Here is a 16,514-nt window from a genome sequence, read left to right on the forward strand (position 1 = left end):
ATCATATTCAAGATAATGAAACTCTAAACCAGAAAAGCCACAACAAGGCTACCGCGACAACGCCATCAGCTGTTCCGTTTCCTCAATCCACCGCGTCGCAAACACATGCTCCGTGAATCTCTGTGCCCTCCGCCGGGCCCGCAATCTCATTGCTAACGGGTCCTCTAGAGACAGCGCCTTTTCAAAGCCCAACGCAAATTCATCTGCTGTCGTAGCATGAAAGCCTGTCGGCAGTCCGTCAACTTCGGTGACAATATCGAGTTTTGGGCCACCGCTGTCGTGCACCACGGAGATGAGTCCAGCAGCTTCGTACTCGACGACACCAATGCCAAAATGCTCGTTCCACATACCATTGACACCGACAGTAGCCTTGCCCAGCCACCGCAACACATCAGGCCACGGGGCGTTGAGCACAAAGTCGACGCGATCCTTGACGCCTAGTTCATTGGCCAGAAGCCGTAGTTCATAAACCAGCTTCGAGTCAGCGTCGTCACGCACACTACCGATGAGCACAAGACGCGCCCCCTCCGAGGCAGGCTTTTGCATGGCCACAAACTTGGCGAATGATTCAACAAGCAACTTGTGGTTCTTCTCAGGACGGAACTGTGCAATGCAAATAATGGCCCTTTCGCGCTGCTTTTCGCTCTCGGCGGACACGACAATCTTACTGGTAAGTTCTTCAACAGCAACAGGCGGGTAAACAACCGTAATGGGTGCTGCAGCATTCTGCCCGCGTTTTGCCCGATACGGGGTCCAAAGTTTGTTAATGTGGCCCTGAGTCCAGGTTGAATTTGTCATGACAATATCAATACTGGCTCCAGCCCGGGAATACATGAAAGCAAACAACTCCCAGTATATTTTTTTTGCCTTGCCTCTCCAACCTATGCCTCGGCCAGCATTCACACCGAGATTTCCAGTCGGAGAGTCCGGATCCAGTGAGCTCAACATGTCAGTCGAGATAGTAGGGTAGTGCACGTATGCCCCTGTCGGTACGTTTTTGAATAGAAACTTGCTCAGACCGAGGGCAAAAGCGTAGCCCATGGTATCAATAAAAACGTCGGGGACGACCAGTTGAAAAGCATCCCAGGCCATTATGAGAGAGCCAATTGATTGACCAAGAAGTGTGAACCGCGGCCAAGTTGAGGGAAGCACCCAATGGCGAGTTGTGAGGTAGAGGAATGTGATAGTAGGGGCATGGAGGTCGATATTAAATTGGTTCTATAGCATGCGGTTAATGAATGAATGTATACCGAGAAAATGGTAGCATAGGCCTACTTTGACTCGAGAGAGTAGTTGTTCTTTAGAAACATTCAAGTCACCAGTGTATACAATAATGCGAGCTTTCGGCCAGCGCGACTGTGTCGCGCGAATCGCCGCCCACAAGACTCTTTCACCACCGCCACCAGCATTGCTATAGCCGGTTAGTACAAGCGTCACAGGATCATAACGAGCAGAAGACTCCAGACTTACCAAAAGGGGTGGAGGAAGCCAATAACTTTGCCTTTGCCGTAGTTATCAGCAGAAGCGCTATTCTTGTCACTATTCTTCTTTTCCTGGCCGAGGTCGCTTCCAGACGGTATCTCTGGCTCCGCAACGGCGCTGAGGATACTAGCCTTGCGCCCGGCAGCTTTTGTGCGTAGATACCACCCAAGGCTGGCACCAGCAGCTCTGAGCACGACCAGAATAAGAAACATATTGTAGGCGCTGATGGCGACCAGAGCGAGAGCTACATAGAGTAGAGTATCTTGCTTCAGCAATGATGAGGGTGCATAGCAGGCCGCACCTCGAGCCGCATGACAATGATCTGACATCAGTGTCTCCATAGCGAAAATTATATACCGGTCGTTTGGGGGCCGCCGGGATTGTCGTGATGTGATGTCTTGGGTCGAGGACAGTCGCTGGCCACGTAGTTTGAGTAGGACGGAGAGGGGCGAGATCGATTTCAGGCGCGCTGGCCTATCGTTTACACCGGGAACGTGATGCCGCAATGAAGCCTGGAGATGAAAGTAAAAGAGCTGAGCGACCGGCAATCCAGTGGAGGTGCTGCAGACGCCGATGCAGTAGAAGCAAGCTCAATGGCGCAATTAGGGAACAAATAGGAGCTGTGACCGATATCCCGTCCAAGTATCCAAAATGACTATGGGCACCCCTGTGGAAGCTGACTCATCGGTGTAACATTTACACCCTAGTCATTTTTGAACTATCGCGAAATACTTGCTTCGCAATTAGACGGCGAGCGATGCTTCATCGCCTGTTCACGATTTTTCAAGGTACATAGCTGTGTATCAAGAGTTTTTTTTTTCTTTCCGTTTATTTAGGTTCTGCTGGCCTTTTTGGTTATCATACTATAATGATGAACGCCTTAAGGGCAAAGCGCTTTCCCAGCACACTACGTGTCAACAGTCTTTCTTGTATCACTCAGGCCAGTCCTTTATATCACAGAAGCTCCTGTTCACCAGTATCTCACTCTGGGCTTTGCGTTACGGGCCAGCGCACCTTTTTCTTCGATCCTATTTTCTTGCCGGTGCAAAAAGCCGTCATTGGCTTCCATCATGCCACCGGAATTCCGTGGTACATGCTCATCCCAGCCTCCGGCTTGGTCCACACGCTCCTGTTTCGCATGCCCAGCTTCTGGCTTTCTCGCAAGGATAGAGACAAAATACTACACGGCATGCTGATGTCCCAGGCTATTCAGTCAGCGACCACACGCGCTTACGGCAACTCGGCCATCAAGGGAATATTGGCTCCGAGACTGACATCACGGGCATATGAGGCACTTGGAAAGACCCCAATGGATATGGAACCGACAAACAAGCTTTCTTCCAAGGTCCTGATGGGAGTTTCGTTCATCTCATGGTTCTACTCAATCTCGCTATTTAGGCGGCTCACTGGAGGCCTGAGCATGACGGGAGAGCGGTTAAGTGAGCCAGATCCCTCAGTTCTCACAGAAGGCTGTCTATGGTTCCAGGACTTGACAGCTTCGGACCCCACATATATTTTACCTCTCACTTCCATGAGTCTCATCATGTGGTCTTGGGTACCGAAGACTGAAGCGGGCTGGAGGGATGTACTTGGCAAACCAGATCCTCAAAAGCCGAGTGGGATGTCGCCACTCAGACTTCGTGTTACTAGATTATCTCTAGTGGCAACACCGCTCTTTATCGCAGGTCTTGACTCATTGACAGCAGGGTCTTCCTTCTTTGTCGTATCCAGCCTTCTCTCTTTTCGGGCACTCAAGCTATTGGACAAAAAGGATCCTATCACCGGCATGAAGTTTGACGATTTGGCGAACAAGATTACACAAAGCCGTTCGGCATCCGCCCCAGCCAAGGGAAAGCCAATATCCTGGTTCATCAAAGGGGAAAAATAGGGTAATCACATGCATGTCAGTGTGGCCAAGGGCTAGAATGCAATTTGTTATGGTACGGGGTCCCTTGAAGACGTTGGATAACAATGAATAAAAGCATGGATGAGGAGATATCAACAGAGCTGATATCAATACATGAAGCAAAAGCAAAAAGCAACGCAATAGACAGCAATTAAATCAGAGAATCAACAGGGAGAGTAGAACATGAAAGAATAAACACAAGAGAGCCTCCACAAGCGCCAGCATATCAAGTCAAACAAGAAGCACAAACAAGAAACAGCCAGTGATGACCGCATCCCAGAATGGGAGGGCAGAAACCACTAGGAAAAATCACAGAGAACGCGCCTAGTCCAGGAAGATTGCTAGGAGAATTATCGTGAGAATAACAGATAGAATCAGCAGGAGTATGCAGCTCTTGTTCCGTGCTGCCTTTTGATATCTGGCAGCTTGAGCCGTCTCCGTCATGGCACCGCGCGTGTCGTCACGAACCTGTTCTACATTGTCCGCGATAGTGGTCAAGGATTCACCTTGCTCTGCCACAATCTGATTGACTTGGCGGAAGAGCACATTGATGTCACTTACGCCACGCTCAATGTTCTGGATTTCCTCCTCACGCTCAATGATGAGTTGTTCCTGGAAATCAACTTCGTCTTGTGGCGCAAGATTAACAAGCTCTTGCTGTTGTAAAAACTGCTGCTGCTCTGTGAAGCCGCCGACCCCTCCATTCTCGCCATCCACGGCAGCGCGGGCAGCAGTTACAGAGGCCTTTTCCTTTTCAAGTGCCAGGCGTTGTAGGCCTTGGAAGTCGCGCAGGGCGTCCTGGAACTGCGTGGCGACTTTGTTCTGCTCGTATTTTTGCTGCTTCTATAAACTTTGTTAGCGTCTTTGTCTCGAGCCAAAGTCTATCGGTCTAGGCCAGACAGACGACAGCAGGCTCTCATACCGAAAGGTCCTCAAAGCTTTGCAGCTTCTTAACACCGTCGCCCAGATCCTTGCATTGATCACGCGATTTCTCCAGGAGCTTGTGTACTCGTTCGCGCAAGCGGGCGTTATCACGACGGGTTCCGAGGAGGTTGACGTCGGTGCGAAGTTGTGAGCATGTGCGTTGGAAGGCGAAGAGGCTGCTACGCAGGTCGGTGAGCTGTTTTTGGAAGCCCGGGTTGTCGCTGTATGTTTCCGAGCCGCCGGGCTGTGATTCAAGGTGTGAAAGCTGGTCGAACGACATGGTGTATAGTGAATGGCGTCACGAACAGGAAGCTGGAAGCGGGATTATCGCCGGCGCAGAGACAGAGACTAGAAGGCTTTATCGACTGAGGCTGTGTATAATATGTACTGAATTATGGTTCCGGGTCCGTAAATAGCCCACGAAAAAAACCGCGGTTTTGAGGTGTTCGGGACGGAAATGGGGGACGAAAAAGAAGAGGAGACGGATGTGACGTAAGTTGACGATGGATATTGGTCCCAATGTATATTATATGTATTGCCGAGAGTGTTGATTAGGATGCTTGCATACGAATTGCTTGTGGTTTGCATCTTTGCGCCATTCCAACATAATGGAAGCCTGTAACCCTACAGTTATGTTGGCCAATCGTGTGCTAGCATTGAAGGTTCGAGACAGGCAGCTGAAGCAGAAGTATCCGACGGCTGACGCCATTTCTGAGACCGTTGTGCGACGCATACTTTTGGTCCACAGAACGCAGGCACTATCGACACGTGATACCGGCTCCGCAGCGCTTATCGGTTGCCATGCGGTGCAGCTTTTCGCGTATGTACTACAACAATTTATTTACTTTGGCCTCAAGCTTGCTACTTTACTGGATTTTTTTCTACCGACAGCCTAGCACTAGCAAGCTTCTCCCTTTGTCATCGTCTCGGTCGTACCGTATTGGTAGACGATCTCAGCCAGAACTCCAACATGGCGCGACGAATCATCCGCACTCCTCCTTACAAGGACTTTTTACAGGCCGCTCTACACAAACGCTTCCTGACAACTGCGGCAGCGTTAATTATCACGGCCTACAGTGAAGCTATGCTGCTAGCGCCATGGACATCATGTGAGCTCAACCAAAGCCAGGCTCACGATATCTTTTGCCCTGTTTACTAACACAGCGTTGATAGATCTATGGACTTGGTTTCCCATCGGCCCGACCGGCCTGCGCGCTCTTTTCATTCTTCTTTCCGGCATTTGGGTCCTCTTCTTGCGCATCGGCCAGTATCACGTTGGCATCCGAACATCTACCTCGAGCTTCAACTGCCTTTTGCAAAACGCCACAAAGATGCACACTGCCGAGGTCTTCTTTGCATACTTGCTTTCGACAGCATGCTTCTGGCCCATCTTCCTCTCCACCCGGTCCTCGTCGTCTCAAATGAACTTGATCAACCATGTGGGCGCTGACCGCACCCGTCTGAACGAAAAGCCACTTTTCCTCGGCTCATACCTGGCGCTTCTGGCCATTGCTCAGTCGATCTACCATCTCTGGAAAGACGAAGATAGAATGGCTTTGAGATCTGGCAAAGCCGACAAAAACAAGGCGAGCGGCGATGATGCTATAGTGCAGCAAATTATCCGCAGTGTTCCTGTTTTGGTTATCCAGGCCTTGAGCGCTAGTATCATCATGGTCTTGGTCAACACCATAATCTACCACATGTTCTTCCGCTCTATCATCTGGGGCTGGACGCTGTCTTTGACACGACCCTTCTACAACATGCCTCGCACCAACATGCTCCCCGCTTCGTGGCCACTCACCCTGACCACCATCATCCAATGCAGCTACAGTGGCTTCCTCCTGCTCTTCATGTGGCACCTGAGCAACACTGTGTTTTCTAGCACTATCGTTAAGGAGCCTCTGAAAAATGGTCGGCCCCTAACATCGGATTCAAAGGATCCCAATGGTAGTCTTCTTAACGGCCTAAAGAGCAAAAAGCTCTCTGCCAAGGTACTTTTCGATTATGTTCTTTGAACCATGCGCAATAGCTAACAGTAATATATAGTCTTTTGCCTTGTGGGAACTTTCTCACATTGCTCGTTCGTTCCCTGAGAGACGTAAGGCCATCTTTGAGGATATTGATCGCAAGGATGGTGCTATGTGGTCACAGGTGTGCGTTGTCTGCATCAACACTCTCAAGGGCATTGACAACAGAATCGCCGCCTACAATGCTCCTATGTCTGCTGCTGCTCCTGTTCAACCAGCCCAACCGGTCGAGCTTAAACGCCGCTCGTTTGCACCCGTTAAGGAAGATGCCATATTCCAACCCCAGACCCAGGAAGTCACCATTAAGGGCGAGCTTGAGAAGGCTATTGGTCATGCCATCACTTCCGGTTCCCAGACATCAACTGGACTGAGCCCTGTGGCCAGAAAGACGCTGAAGCAGGCTCGCGATCGTTTCATCAGCAAGGAACAGCAAGAATCACTCGCACCCGAACATGTCGCTGGCTGGTTTAGACAGATGGCTCTCAAGGTGGTTGAAAATGACTACGTCGGTCCTTTCTTCAGGGAAGAATTCCGCAAGCGTTTTGCTGCCGCTGTTCTAGGCACTCCCTATGCCGAAGTTAGCACCTATGTCAATGCAGCAGCTTCTTTGAGCAACCTAGTTGTATCAAGCTTGACAGACGATAAGCTTGGAAAGGTGTATCTCGATGTCGGCAACATTGTCAGAGTGTTTACAGGAATCATCCTCAACGTGGAGCACTTCAAGTCGGATTTCCCCACGCACTGGACGGACATTGAGGCGAGACGCGAGTGTCCCGAAGTTGATGCTGTGATGGATGAGATGAAGAGTGGGCTCCGGGCCATGCTAGCCGAGTTTGAGCAGTACTCTACCGACCTACGACTAACACAAACCGATCTCAGACTAGCCCATGAGGCATGTGCCGAGAAACCGAACGGCCAGGTTATGGAGGTTGAGAGGGTTGAAATGCGCGAGGCACAGTAGACGTTCCTTGGTTATTTGCATATTATCGTGTAAGTAGTACGGAGAGCTATTGTCAAACTCATGCTGACAATAGGGTTAGATATGGTGCGTTATACAGGCGTCTTGGATTGTGTTGCTTTACCACTTTGGTTTACTCTGTTTTTTGTTTAAAGCAAAATATTGACAAAATATAACAATGACAAAGCTTTTGAAAGATTATCAACTTGACTCATGAATCTATATCAAAGAACCACTTCCACACAATGTTGACTACCGTAAGGAAAGAGGGAGATACTCAAGTTCATTGCTTACTCATTTATGACTCATATAGAAATTCAGCTTTGACCTACCTTTTTTCACCCCTTGTATAAACACGTCCTCACCCACTTTTGACCATCCCCCCCTTTTGGACCACATTTGATCGCGTCACTACTGCCTTCTACCACCATCGATTTTGGAAGAAGAAGAAGCAAGAAATGTCAAACTACAACGAACATGATGTCCAGAGAGCCTTGGGCTCCATTTCACATGGAAAATCTATTCGGGGAGCTTCAATTGAATCAGGAGTCCCTCGACGGACTCTTCACAATCGAATCCAAGGCACCCAGCCAAGAGCGGCAGCCTTTGCCAGTCAACAGAAGCTATCGCCAGTCCAAGAAACCCATATTGCCAACTGGATCGAGACCCAAGCTGCGCTCGGACATCCGCCAACACATGCGCAAGTCAAGGACTTGGCCGAACGCATTCTCCGAGAGCGTGGAGGACCCCAGAGTCTGGGAAGAAACTGGTTTCAGTCCTTTACCCGGCGCAACCCGTCTATCAGGACCCAAGGATCGAAGCTCGTTGGAGCGAAACAGGTCAAGGGCCCTTCACTGGATGCCGTCAGAGATTGGTTCCAGAGACTGCATATTCCAGAGATCCAGGGAATCGACGCAGCCAATAGATGGAACATGAACGAAATCGGCCTCCTAGGAGGTCGAAACTCTGACGGCTTGGTCTTGGGATCAAAAGAGGCCCGGGTTCTCCATAAAACCCAGCCTAAAGCCAGAGTCTGGCTTAATTTCATCGAGTCAGTTAATGCCAATGGCCGTCTGTTACCACCTCTAGTCATCTATAAGGAACACGGTGCTCAACAGCAATGGTTCCCTCGAGAGCTACCAGAATATAACGATTGGAGGTTCCATGTCGCAGAGACTGACTGGAGGGACAGTGACGCGGTCGTGATCTGGCTGAAGGAGGTGTTTATTCCCCTTACGAAGCCAACTGATCCCATGGCGGCTAGATTGCTAATTCTTGATGACTACGAACCTCGAAGAACGACAGAACTCATGCACCTTTGCTGCGTCAACAACATTCACCTGGCCTCCCTACCACCCTCTACTTGTGATGTACTAGAACCGCTGTGTGCATCTGTTTTCCCAATATTTGACTGGTCCTACAGGACAAACCTCAGATTCTTAGATTCCTGGGACATGGCATCAAAAGCAGGAAAAAGAGACTTCCTTGCCTGCTACCGCACGGCACGCCAGTTGACGTTTTCACAAAAGAACATCACGGCGGCATTCCGTACTTCAGGTCAGTGGCCAGTTGATCTGACCCGGCCTTTGCAGAGCCCAAAACTACGCGAAGCTTCTAATCAGGACCCGAGCAGCCGGGGTGAAGGCACTCCTGAGTGTGACGAAACCGCATCTACAGTTACGTGGACAACGCCCAAGAAGTCGATTGATGTGCAGAAGCAATTGGCGCTGTTCAGCCGTCTGCAAGGCTCCAATGCCACGCAGCGCCTGCTGTTCCGGAAGATTCAGAAGGCGTGCGATGAACGGGAATTTGAACTGGCCACCTTAAAGCTCGAGTATGAAGCGCTCAAAGAAGAGGTTGAGTTTGCGAGAGTGTTGAGCAGGAATCGGTCTCAGATGGCGGCTAGCTCTGATAACCATATCATGGGGCGCTCCAACGGCATTGGGTCATTTGCCCAGGTCGAGGACTGCGTCGTCGTATCCGCAAGGGCGGTTGAAAAGTAAAGTTTCAGCAGGCTAAACTGCTTTTTTTCATGGTTGTTGTAACTATCTCTGGTGCACGAGGAGCGTCACGGGTATGGGCCTGGGCATACGAGTGTACATTTAGTTGAGATAAAGGTGAATCAGAGTGTTTTCTCTGTTTAGTAAAGCAGGATCCGTATATGCTTCCCAGGCTCTCGAAGCAGACATTTATAAATGTGAAGTTTGGCGGTTGTTTTCTAGATGTGCCCCTGGGCTATCTTGCAAGCCTGAAGTTGTGCAGGCGAAACGGAATGTCTTATTCAAAGTGCCTGCGTTTTTGCCCCGCTTATTCTTCCAGCCGTCCAATCATAACTATGTTGCTGCGGACTCTCAGCCACAGGATGACCAGATCGGCGATGACTAAGCAGAAATCGCCCGCCAAGTCAATTTGCCTGCTCATTTCTTGTCTTCTCGTTGGGTCGGCTCCATCAGCAATTCTTCGATTCTATTCATTAGGGGCCCGTGAAATGGACGGCTGACATCACGCTCCCGTTCGTTTTTGGCTCATTTTCTTGTTCTTCTTCTTGTCTTTCGTTTAACCTATTGTTTTTCCTTTAATCTTTTTTTCTCCTCTGCGCCCCGAGCCTCCCAGGCGCATCGCATCACATTACGCCCACCATTTTATTCCCATCAACAACGCGACTCCCCTGCCTTCAGCTTGCGACACTCCGGATTTCTCAACCCGCCCACATCTCAAAACATTGAGCTCGTTGCGATATCCATCACTGAGCTGCACAACAAAATGCCTTTACGATGCTGACGCCACGGACCATCTTCCGTATCATATACGGAGCTTCCTACACGGTTCTCTACTCGATCCTCATAGTCTTGATGTGTCTCTCGATTGCCGACACTGTCCATCAGTCTTGGGAACTCAAGCAAAGAAACAACATCTGGATCGCAGCCGTTGTTTTCTTCCTTACCATTAGTATAATGGCTTTCGTCTATGTTACTCGGCTCTACATTAACAAGACCGCACTTTCCGCCATCCCCAAGTCATGGCTCCCAATCCAAAAGGGCGACGTCAAACTCCCCGTTTGGAAGATGATCAACAGTTATCTCAGTCGCAGTGCTGCCATCGCCTTCGCCTCGCGCCCCAGGACCAAGCGCGAACTGGGCGACTCTTCCGCCCATTTGCCTGACACAAATCCCGTCTCTCATGCCCTGAAACACGAGAGTGCCGAAGACCGCCATGTCACCATTCAGCGAACACAATCCAATTCGTTGTGCCACAATAATCACCAGGCAATATTCGATCTCCCCGCCTCCGTAACCTCGGTGTGGAACGATATAGAACACCCAGGCTGGTCTTCACCAAATGCCCCAGATATGCCCGACGTGCAATATAGCGTGGTGTATGGTGAAATTCCCGACATGATTGAGGCCAAGGCGTTTACTCTCGCCCCAACTGATCTCAGCTTCGACTCAGCCGCTCCATTACCGCACCCCGACGCTATGGCGGTACTTCAGCGACCAACCAACATGAGCCTGCGCGATTACATCACCCACCTGTCCAACTACAACGTGATCCCGCAATCGGCAAACGTCTCTGGCTTCCTAACCATCTATGAACGTGCCAAGTACTCGACTCATCCGCTGCCCGGCACCGAGTTCCGCGAAATGATGTCGCAGTTTGCGCAAATGTTGCAGTCCATGCAACCGCTTGACCTCACAGCCCCAGAATACACCTCCTACCTGGCAGACGACGACCACGACAACACCAGCCTCTACAGCTCTCTGGCACCCAGCTCGCCCAGCTTCCGCTACGCTGATGCTGCATACGAAGGGACCCAGAGCTTGATGCCTTCGCCCCGCAGCATCAACCCGTCCGTACGCGGGCATCTGCGGCCCGAGCCGCCCACGAGGAGCGCGTCGGCCACTGCCGCCTCGTACTTGACTGCACCGACTACGCCACAGATGCGACAACGCAGTCTGGCCCATTCCTCTAGCATGGAGAGCCTGTCTCCGTCGCCGTACCCTCTCCGAATGAGCCGGATGGCGTCCTCGGCCAGTTTGCAGTCGCGATCGTCGTTCCTGTCTAGCTCAGGGTCCGTGGTGCATAAGTCATCTGCATTACCGCCACAACACCCACCGTCATGACCTGGAATCCCCTCTTGACTGCTTCTCATCCACCCCCTACATGGTGCTATGTTCTATACAAAGATCCTCCCTTCTTTGCCACGCCTGTTACGACTATTCCTTTTCCATTGCATGCTCCATCATTTCAACCTCCAGCCTAGATCTTGTTTTTTTATCATTGCTTTCTTCAATCGTGAACGCGGTACATCCCGCACGCAGTCTTATTTAGAGGTATCTTTCTATTTTCATAATAGCAATTCATGTATTTTTTTTTTCCAGTCACCCACGGGCAACGGACCTCACCACGAACACCCCTTGATTATGTCCTCTCGCTTGAGTATGTCTCTACGCATCCATCCATACCAGCCAGTGTTGCCTCGACTCCCCTCCATCCTACACAAACAAAGCAACAAAAAACAAAAAAGAAAATAGATTCCCGAGACCTCGTATCAGGTTACACAATGGGCCCTCTCCCAAAACATACAGCCAGTTAGCTATGCCCGTCCGGCGGGGCCTTCAAGTTCTGCTCTTATACGGCCATTCCGAGTCTTTTCGTCCCCATCTTTCCCCACAGAAGAGGCCTTCTCCCACCTCGTCGAACACACTGCCCATGTCTCTTTTTTTTTTCCTCTTCCCCCCTCCCCCCCCATTCGTCATCTCTATTCCCGCCGCCCTGGCCTACATATGCAAAGCTATATAGCAACTTGATATGTAGCTCGTTCATCAAGCAAAACAAGGCACATGTCGGTGCATCCGTGTTTTTTGTCTCCTTCTCATGCACGATGCATACAGGCATAGTTAATCCTCACAAAAATGCCTTGACTCTAGTACTTCCGTATCGTCGGATGATTAAATAGCATCAGAAATACATTCCTGGAGCGTCTATTCATCAAACCATTGCTTGACCGCTGCTCAATCAAATGGTCAGGAATGCAAAGGTGTTCAAGAGTGCTTGGTCATTTACACATGCCATGTCAGTCGTTCCCTCCCCCTTCCCTCTCCGTCCAATGTTTTTTTTATTCCAGTGACTGGAACGCTCATATAGTGTATATTTCTCAGGGTCTATAGATGGTGAACAACCCTTAAATCTACAACTGCATACCAAGTCCAGAGTCTACACATCGTTGCATGTCATGCATGGCCCATTGACCAAGCCAAGCTGGCTGATAAAGCAAACAGAGCTCAGAGACGACATGGAACTGTTAAGCGAAGAAAAAACAGCACATGCAGGTGATGGTCATCATGCAGGATAGTTTATGCGTGTTGAAAGATGAAAGAAAGGGGAGTAATTCCTAAGTGTAAAAAAGTTGAAAAGAAAATCAAGGATCAGAGAATAATAGGAACAGAACTGTAAACAAAAAGATCGTTAAGCGTATCGTATCCCATCTCAAGTGCCCATCCCAAGTACTAGAATTCCCTTTTACGTTGAAAAGGTATAAAAAAGAGAAAGAGAAAGAAAAAGAAAAAAAGCAAGTGTCAAGAGTGTGTGGAAGAAGATAAAGTGGAGAGAAGGTGGTGACGACAGGTAATTAAGTAGGTGTTTTACATGATGATAGCTGGAACGTCGACATTAGCCTTGATCGACTTGTGAGGCAGAACACTGCCACCATTGACGTAGATCTCGTCGCCAATTGTGACATCATCACCAAGCACAGTAACATTCTCCAGACGCGCCCACTTGCCAACAGTAGAGTTCCATCCAACAATGGTGCTCTTGACCCAGGCGTGGTCCTTGATCTTGGAGCCGCTGAGTAGAACACAGCGTTGGAGACGCACACCATCGCCAATGACAACATTGGGGCCAATGGTGACGTTGGGGCCTATCCGACAGCCCTGACCAATCTTGGCAGAGGGGTCAATCAGGACATTGCCACCGTGAACGTAGGGCTCGGAGACAGGAGCAAGCTGCTTAGGCGACCGCTTGGCCAGAGAAGAAAGGTATAGGCAGGTACCAGTCAAGAAGTCCTTGGGCTGACCGACATCCATCCAGTAGCCCTCCAGGTCGAAAGAGTGAAGCTGATCATCGCGGACCATGGCGGGGAACACCTCCTTCTCAATGGAGGTAGGACGGAGCTCGATGCGGTTAAGTACAGAGGTGTTCAGGATGTACATGCCGGCATTGATACGGTTGCCGACAAACTGCTGGGGCTTCTCGACGAAGCGCTCAATGCGCGTAGGGTGGTTGGGTTTGTGAACGACAACACCGTACTTGGAGGGCTCCTCGACTTTGGTAACAACGATGGTGCCCTCGTTTCCGTGAGACTTGTGGAACTCGGCCAGCTCCTTGAAGGGGTAGTCGCAGATGACATCTGAGTTCAGGACGAAGAAGGGGGTGTCGTCCTTGGACAAAACGCTCTCAGCCAGCTTGAGGGGGCCGGCAGTATCTAGGGGCTCGTTCTCGATGGAAAAGGTGATGTTGACGCCGAACTTTTCCGAGTACTACATGGAGGAACAAGAAAGTGTTAGAAATCAGGTGTTTGTTGGTTTGTTGTGGGCTGCAGTGAAATCAAAGCCAGACATACCTCAGCAAGGTGCTTCTCCATGACCTCGGGACGGTAGTTGACGGCGAGCACAATGTCGGTGCAACCAGCAGCAGCCAGTGCCTCGACCTGGTGCAGAATCATGGGCTTGTTGCCAAACTCGACCAGAGGCTTGGGCAGAGTCAGGGTCTGGCGATGAGGAAGCCGAGTTAGCAGGTGGTCAGTCACGTTGATCGGTCGTGGGCTGTGTGTACTTACCAGAGGGCGGAGACGGGTGCCGAAGCCACCAACGAGGATGAGGGCTTAACAACAGGCAAGTTAGCGTTTCTGGGATTGAACAAAACACATGGGCGCATGGAGACGCGAGGGATATTGGTCGCGATCCGGGCGAGGAGGGGATAGCAGCATGAACATACCCTTCATTGTGTATGTGTAGGAAAAGGGCGATTAGATTAAGGTGTGGCAGGTAAGAGACGGCTGGCTGTAGCAAACCAGACAGACTATCAACGAAAGAATAGAAAGAAATAATTAAAGAGAGCAAATGGCAACGGTGAATGGGAGATCAGAGAAGAAAAAAATCAGAGAAGAGAGGGAGAGAGGAGGTTGAGGTGGACGGCAGGACGAAGTGGTGAGGTGTTCGTTCGTATTAAAGGAGAAAACCACACGCCAAAAGAGTACCTAATAACATGTACTGTTTTGTTGTGTACATGGCTACTACATACAACATGCTCGTCTGGCCAAGTATAGCATCAGGCCGCTAAGCACCGGCTAGCCTCCGCTGAGCCCGCCCTGGACCTGCCCTGGACCTGCCCTGGACAGGGCGTGGGTCTGCCCTGAACCTGTTAGTGCTGTACACAAGCAAGCAAATAGTTACATGGTTACTACATCCTGTCTCTGGACTTCAATGCCAGCAGTCAGCCAACCAAACAAGCGCACGCACACCCGACCAGGAACCGCACACATAACCAGCAACGCAGCAAGGAAGGGGCGCGTCGCTATCCCAGGGCAGGAGCACGGGCAACTTCCTCGAGTCCAATCCCAGCACAGCACAGCACAGCACAGCACCGTACAGCACTGTCGGCCAATGACAGGCCGTGGCCGCGCCTTCATTGTGGCATCTTTGGTCTGCAACTGCCTCTTGGTTGGAAGTGCCAAGTCGCACAGGGGGAGGAAGGGAAGGGAAGGGGCGCCGTCGCCGTGGGCCCCGCTTTTGCGCTACGCACTGTCCTGAAGAATTGCAAGATGTTCGTGATGTGGCGGTCGGTCTTGGTGGACGTGGACGCGGACGTAAACGTGGACGTGGGCTTTGTCAAGCTTCTAATTATGTCTGGTCACATTGTGCAATTGCGGCTCCCGCAGTTCATGCGCTGCTCATTCGTAATGTCGTGTGGTAACCCAAACTGCGCCGGAGATTGCGCCCAGATTAGCTGACACAAATATCGCCGGCCTGGCTGGCCACGACAATGAGTCGTCGGTCGCCTCTTCTCGTCTCGTCTCATGCTACAAGTTCACGTTCAGCCGTGTCCTTGTGTATCGTACTCGTAGTACGCTGCGTCTGTATGTATGCACTCGTAGTACGTCCTCCTGCACGGTTAGCCTTATGGCAAAGGGCCGGGTCATACGCTGGCTTAATTTGGCGGCTCGTATTGCACGGCGGTCCCATTGATTGGCACTGCAATGCGCGGGATTGGTTCTAGTGCACGTTTCCCGTGGCCTTTCTCGCTCCCTGCCTCTTGAAACAGCGGCTTTCGCAGTCTACCACGCCAATATATCCATCATACATATCCACATACATACATACATATATATGTCTGGATGTACATATTTGGACTTGCACATTACTCTGCCCTCTCCAAAGATGAAACGTCGTCGTAAACCGACCTGCGTAGGCCTTGAGGCGGGTAGCAGTCCTCCTTTAACAGAAGCCCCGAAAACTCTAATCTGGCCGGTCAGCGTAGTCCCCTCCCCTACATGGTCACCATGCCGCGGAAATTCATTATCTGGAAACGTATGCCATGCAACTTTGATTGGCTTGCCGGTAGTTTTGTTGTTACTGGCAGGAGTCCCACCTACTGTCAATCTCAGGGGCTGAAAACTCACACCATCCCCCATTGCTTGATATTTGGCACGCATGATTCTAGATGCACATGACTACTGCTCCATACATCGAGTTTGTTATATATAGTCAACATAACAATGATTTTGATTTCCCGTCCGCCCTTTGAAATTGATTTACCAATTTCATCTCCCGTGGCTCAGCCTCTCCTCAATCCACTTCAATCTATACACGTTGTTCACATGTTCAGAAGCGTCAGCCCCGCCGGTTTCACTCCCGAAGTACGCCAGTGAGTTTCGCCGGCGATCCATCCCACCTCATCCCACCTGTATAGACTAACTAGTAACTAGTTGGTGCTTGCAAAAAAGGGGTGCCCTGCCAATATTTACAGTGAATAAGCCCTGGACACATCCCCTATCCCCATGCCCCTCCTCATCCTTTCTCGCTGGCGCACGAGACTTTGGACGTCTGCATTGAATATTGACCGTCTAATCTAATCAGCGCGCCCCCATGTTGAGGCGCTCGACAATCAAGCTGTTAAAGCCTTTCGTGTAGACCTCTCGAGCTGCACATTCAAGCCA

The 16,514-nt window shown here is 50.6% G+C and overlaps 7 protein-coding genes across 7 annotated transcripts; 4 read left to right on the plus strand and 3 right to left on the minus strand.

Annotated features, from left to right (window-relative positions):
• Positions 1–48: 48 nt before the first annotated feature.
• On the minus strand, positions 49–1,823 carry BROUX77_000978 (uncharacterized protein; the record flags this gene model as incomplete). Its single annotated transcript, XM_073753641.1, has 3 exons — positions 49–1,218; positions 1,276–1,411; positions 1,471–1,823. 3 exons carry the CDS (start codon positions 1,821–1,823, stop codon positions 49–51), a joined length of 1,659 nt encoding a protein of 552 aa, XP_073609213.1.
• Positions 1,824–2,353: 530 nt separating this feature from the next.
• Positions 2,354–3,370, plus strand: BROUX77_000979 (uncharacterized protein; the record flags this gene model as incomplete). Its single annotated transcript, XM_073753642.1, has 1 exon — positions 2,354–3,370. The coding sequence occupies one exon, from the start codon at positions 2,354–2,356 to the stop codon at positions 3,368–3,370; it is 1,017 nt and encodes a 338-aa protein (XP_073609214.1).
• Positions 3,371–3,712: 342 nt separating this feature from the next.
• BROUX77_000980 (uncharacterized protein) lies at positions 3,713–4,592 on the minus strand (the record flags this gene model as incomplete). Its single annotated transcript, XM_073753644.1, has 2 exons — positions 3,713–4,231; positions 4,311–4,592. The coding sequence occupies 2 exons, from the start codon at positions 4,590–4,592 to the stop codon at positions 3,713–3,715; spliced, it is 801 nt and encodes a 266-aa protein (XP_073609215.1).
• A 690-nt stretch (positions 4,593–5,282) lies between these two features.
• Positions 5,283–7,300, plus strand: BROUX77_000981 (uncharacterized protein; the record flags this gene model as incomplete). The annotated part of the gene is made up of 3 exons (XM_073753645.1): positions 5,283–5,421; positions 5,486–6,303; positions 6,359–7,300. 3 exons carry the CDS (start codon positions 5,283–5,285, stop codon positions 7,298–7,300), a joined length of 1,899 nt encoding a protein of 632 aa, XP_073609216.1.
• Positions 7,301–8,751: 1,451 nt separating this feature from the next.
• On the plus strand, positions 8,752–9,300 carry BROUX77_000982 (uncharacterized protein; the record flags this gene model as incomplete). The annotated part of the gene is made up of 1 exon (XM_073753646.1): positions 8,752–9,300. The coding sequence occupies one exon, from the start codon at positions 8,752–8,754 to the stop codon at positions 9,298–9,300; it is 549 nt and encodes a 182-aa protein (XP_073609217.1).
• A 951-nt stretch (positions 9,301–10,251) lies between these two features.
• BROUX77_000983 (uncharacterized protein) lies at positions 10,252–11,418 on the plus strand (the record flags this gene model as incomplete). The annotated part of the gene is made up of 1 exon (XM_073753647.1): positions 10,252–11,418. The coding sequence occupies one exon, from the start codon at positions 10,252–10,254 to the stop codon at positions 11,416–11,418; it is 1,167 nt and encodes a 388-aa protein (XP_073609218.1).
• A 1,521-nt stretch (positions 11,419–12,939) lies between these two features.
• Positions 12,940–14,300, minus strand: BROUX77_000984 (uncharacterized protein; the record flags this gene model as incomplete). Its single annotated transcript, XM_073753648.1, has 4 exons — positions 12,940–13,836; positions 13,920–14,066; positions 14,136–14,179; positions 14,294–14,300. 4 exons carry the CDS (start codon positions 14,298–14,300, stop codon positions 12,940–12,942), a joined length of 1,095 nt encoding a protein of 364 aa, XP_073609219.1.
• Between the last annotated feature and the right edge of the window lie 2,214 nt (positions 14,301–16,514).

This window comes from Berkeleyomyces rouxiae (genome assembly GCF_048999995.1).
Source record: "Berkeleyomyces rouxiae strain 22BRR77 chromosome Unknown BrBRR77_ptg000001l, whole genome shotgun sequence".
In the NCBI taxonomy this organism is placed as follows: domain Eukaryota; kingdom Fungi; phylum Ascomycota; class Sordariomycetes; order Microascales; family Ceratocystidaceae; genus Berkeleyomyces; species Berkeleyomyces rouxiae.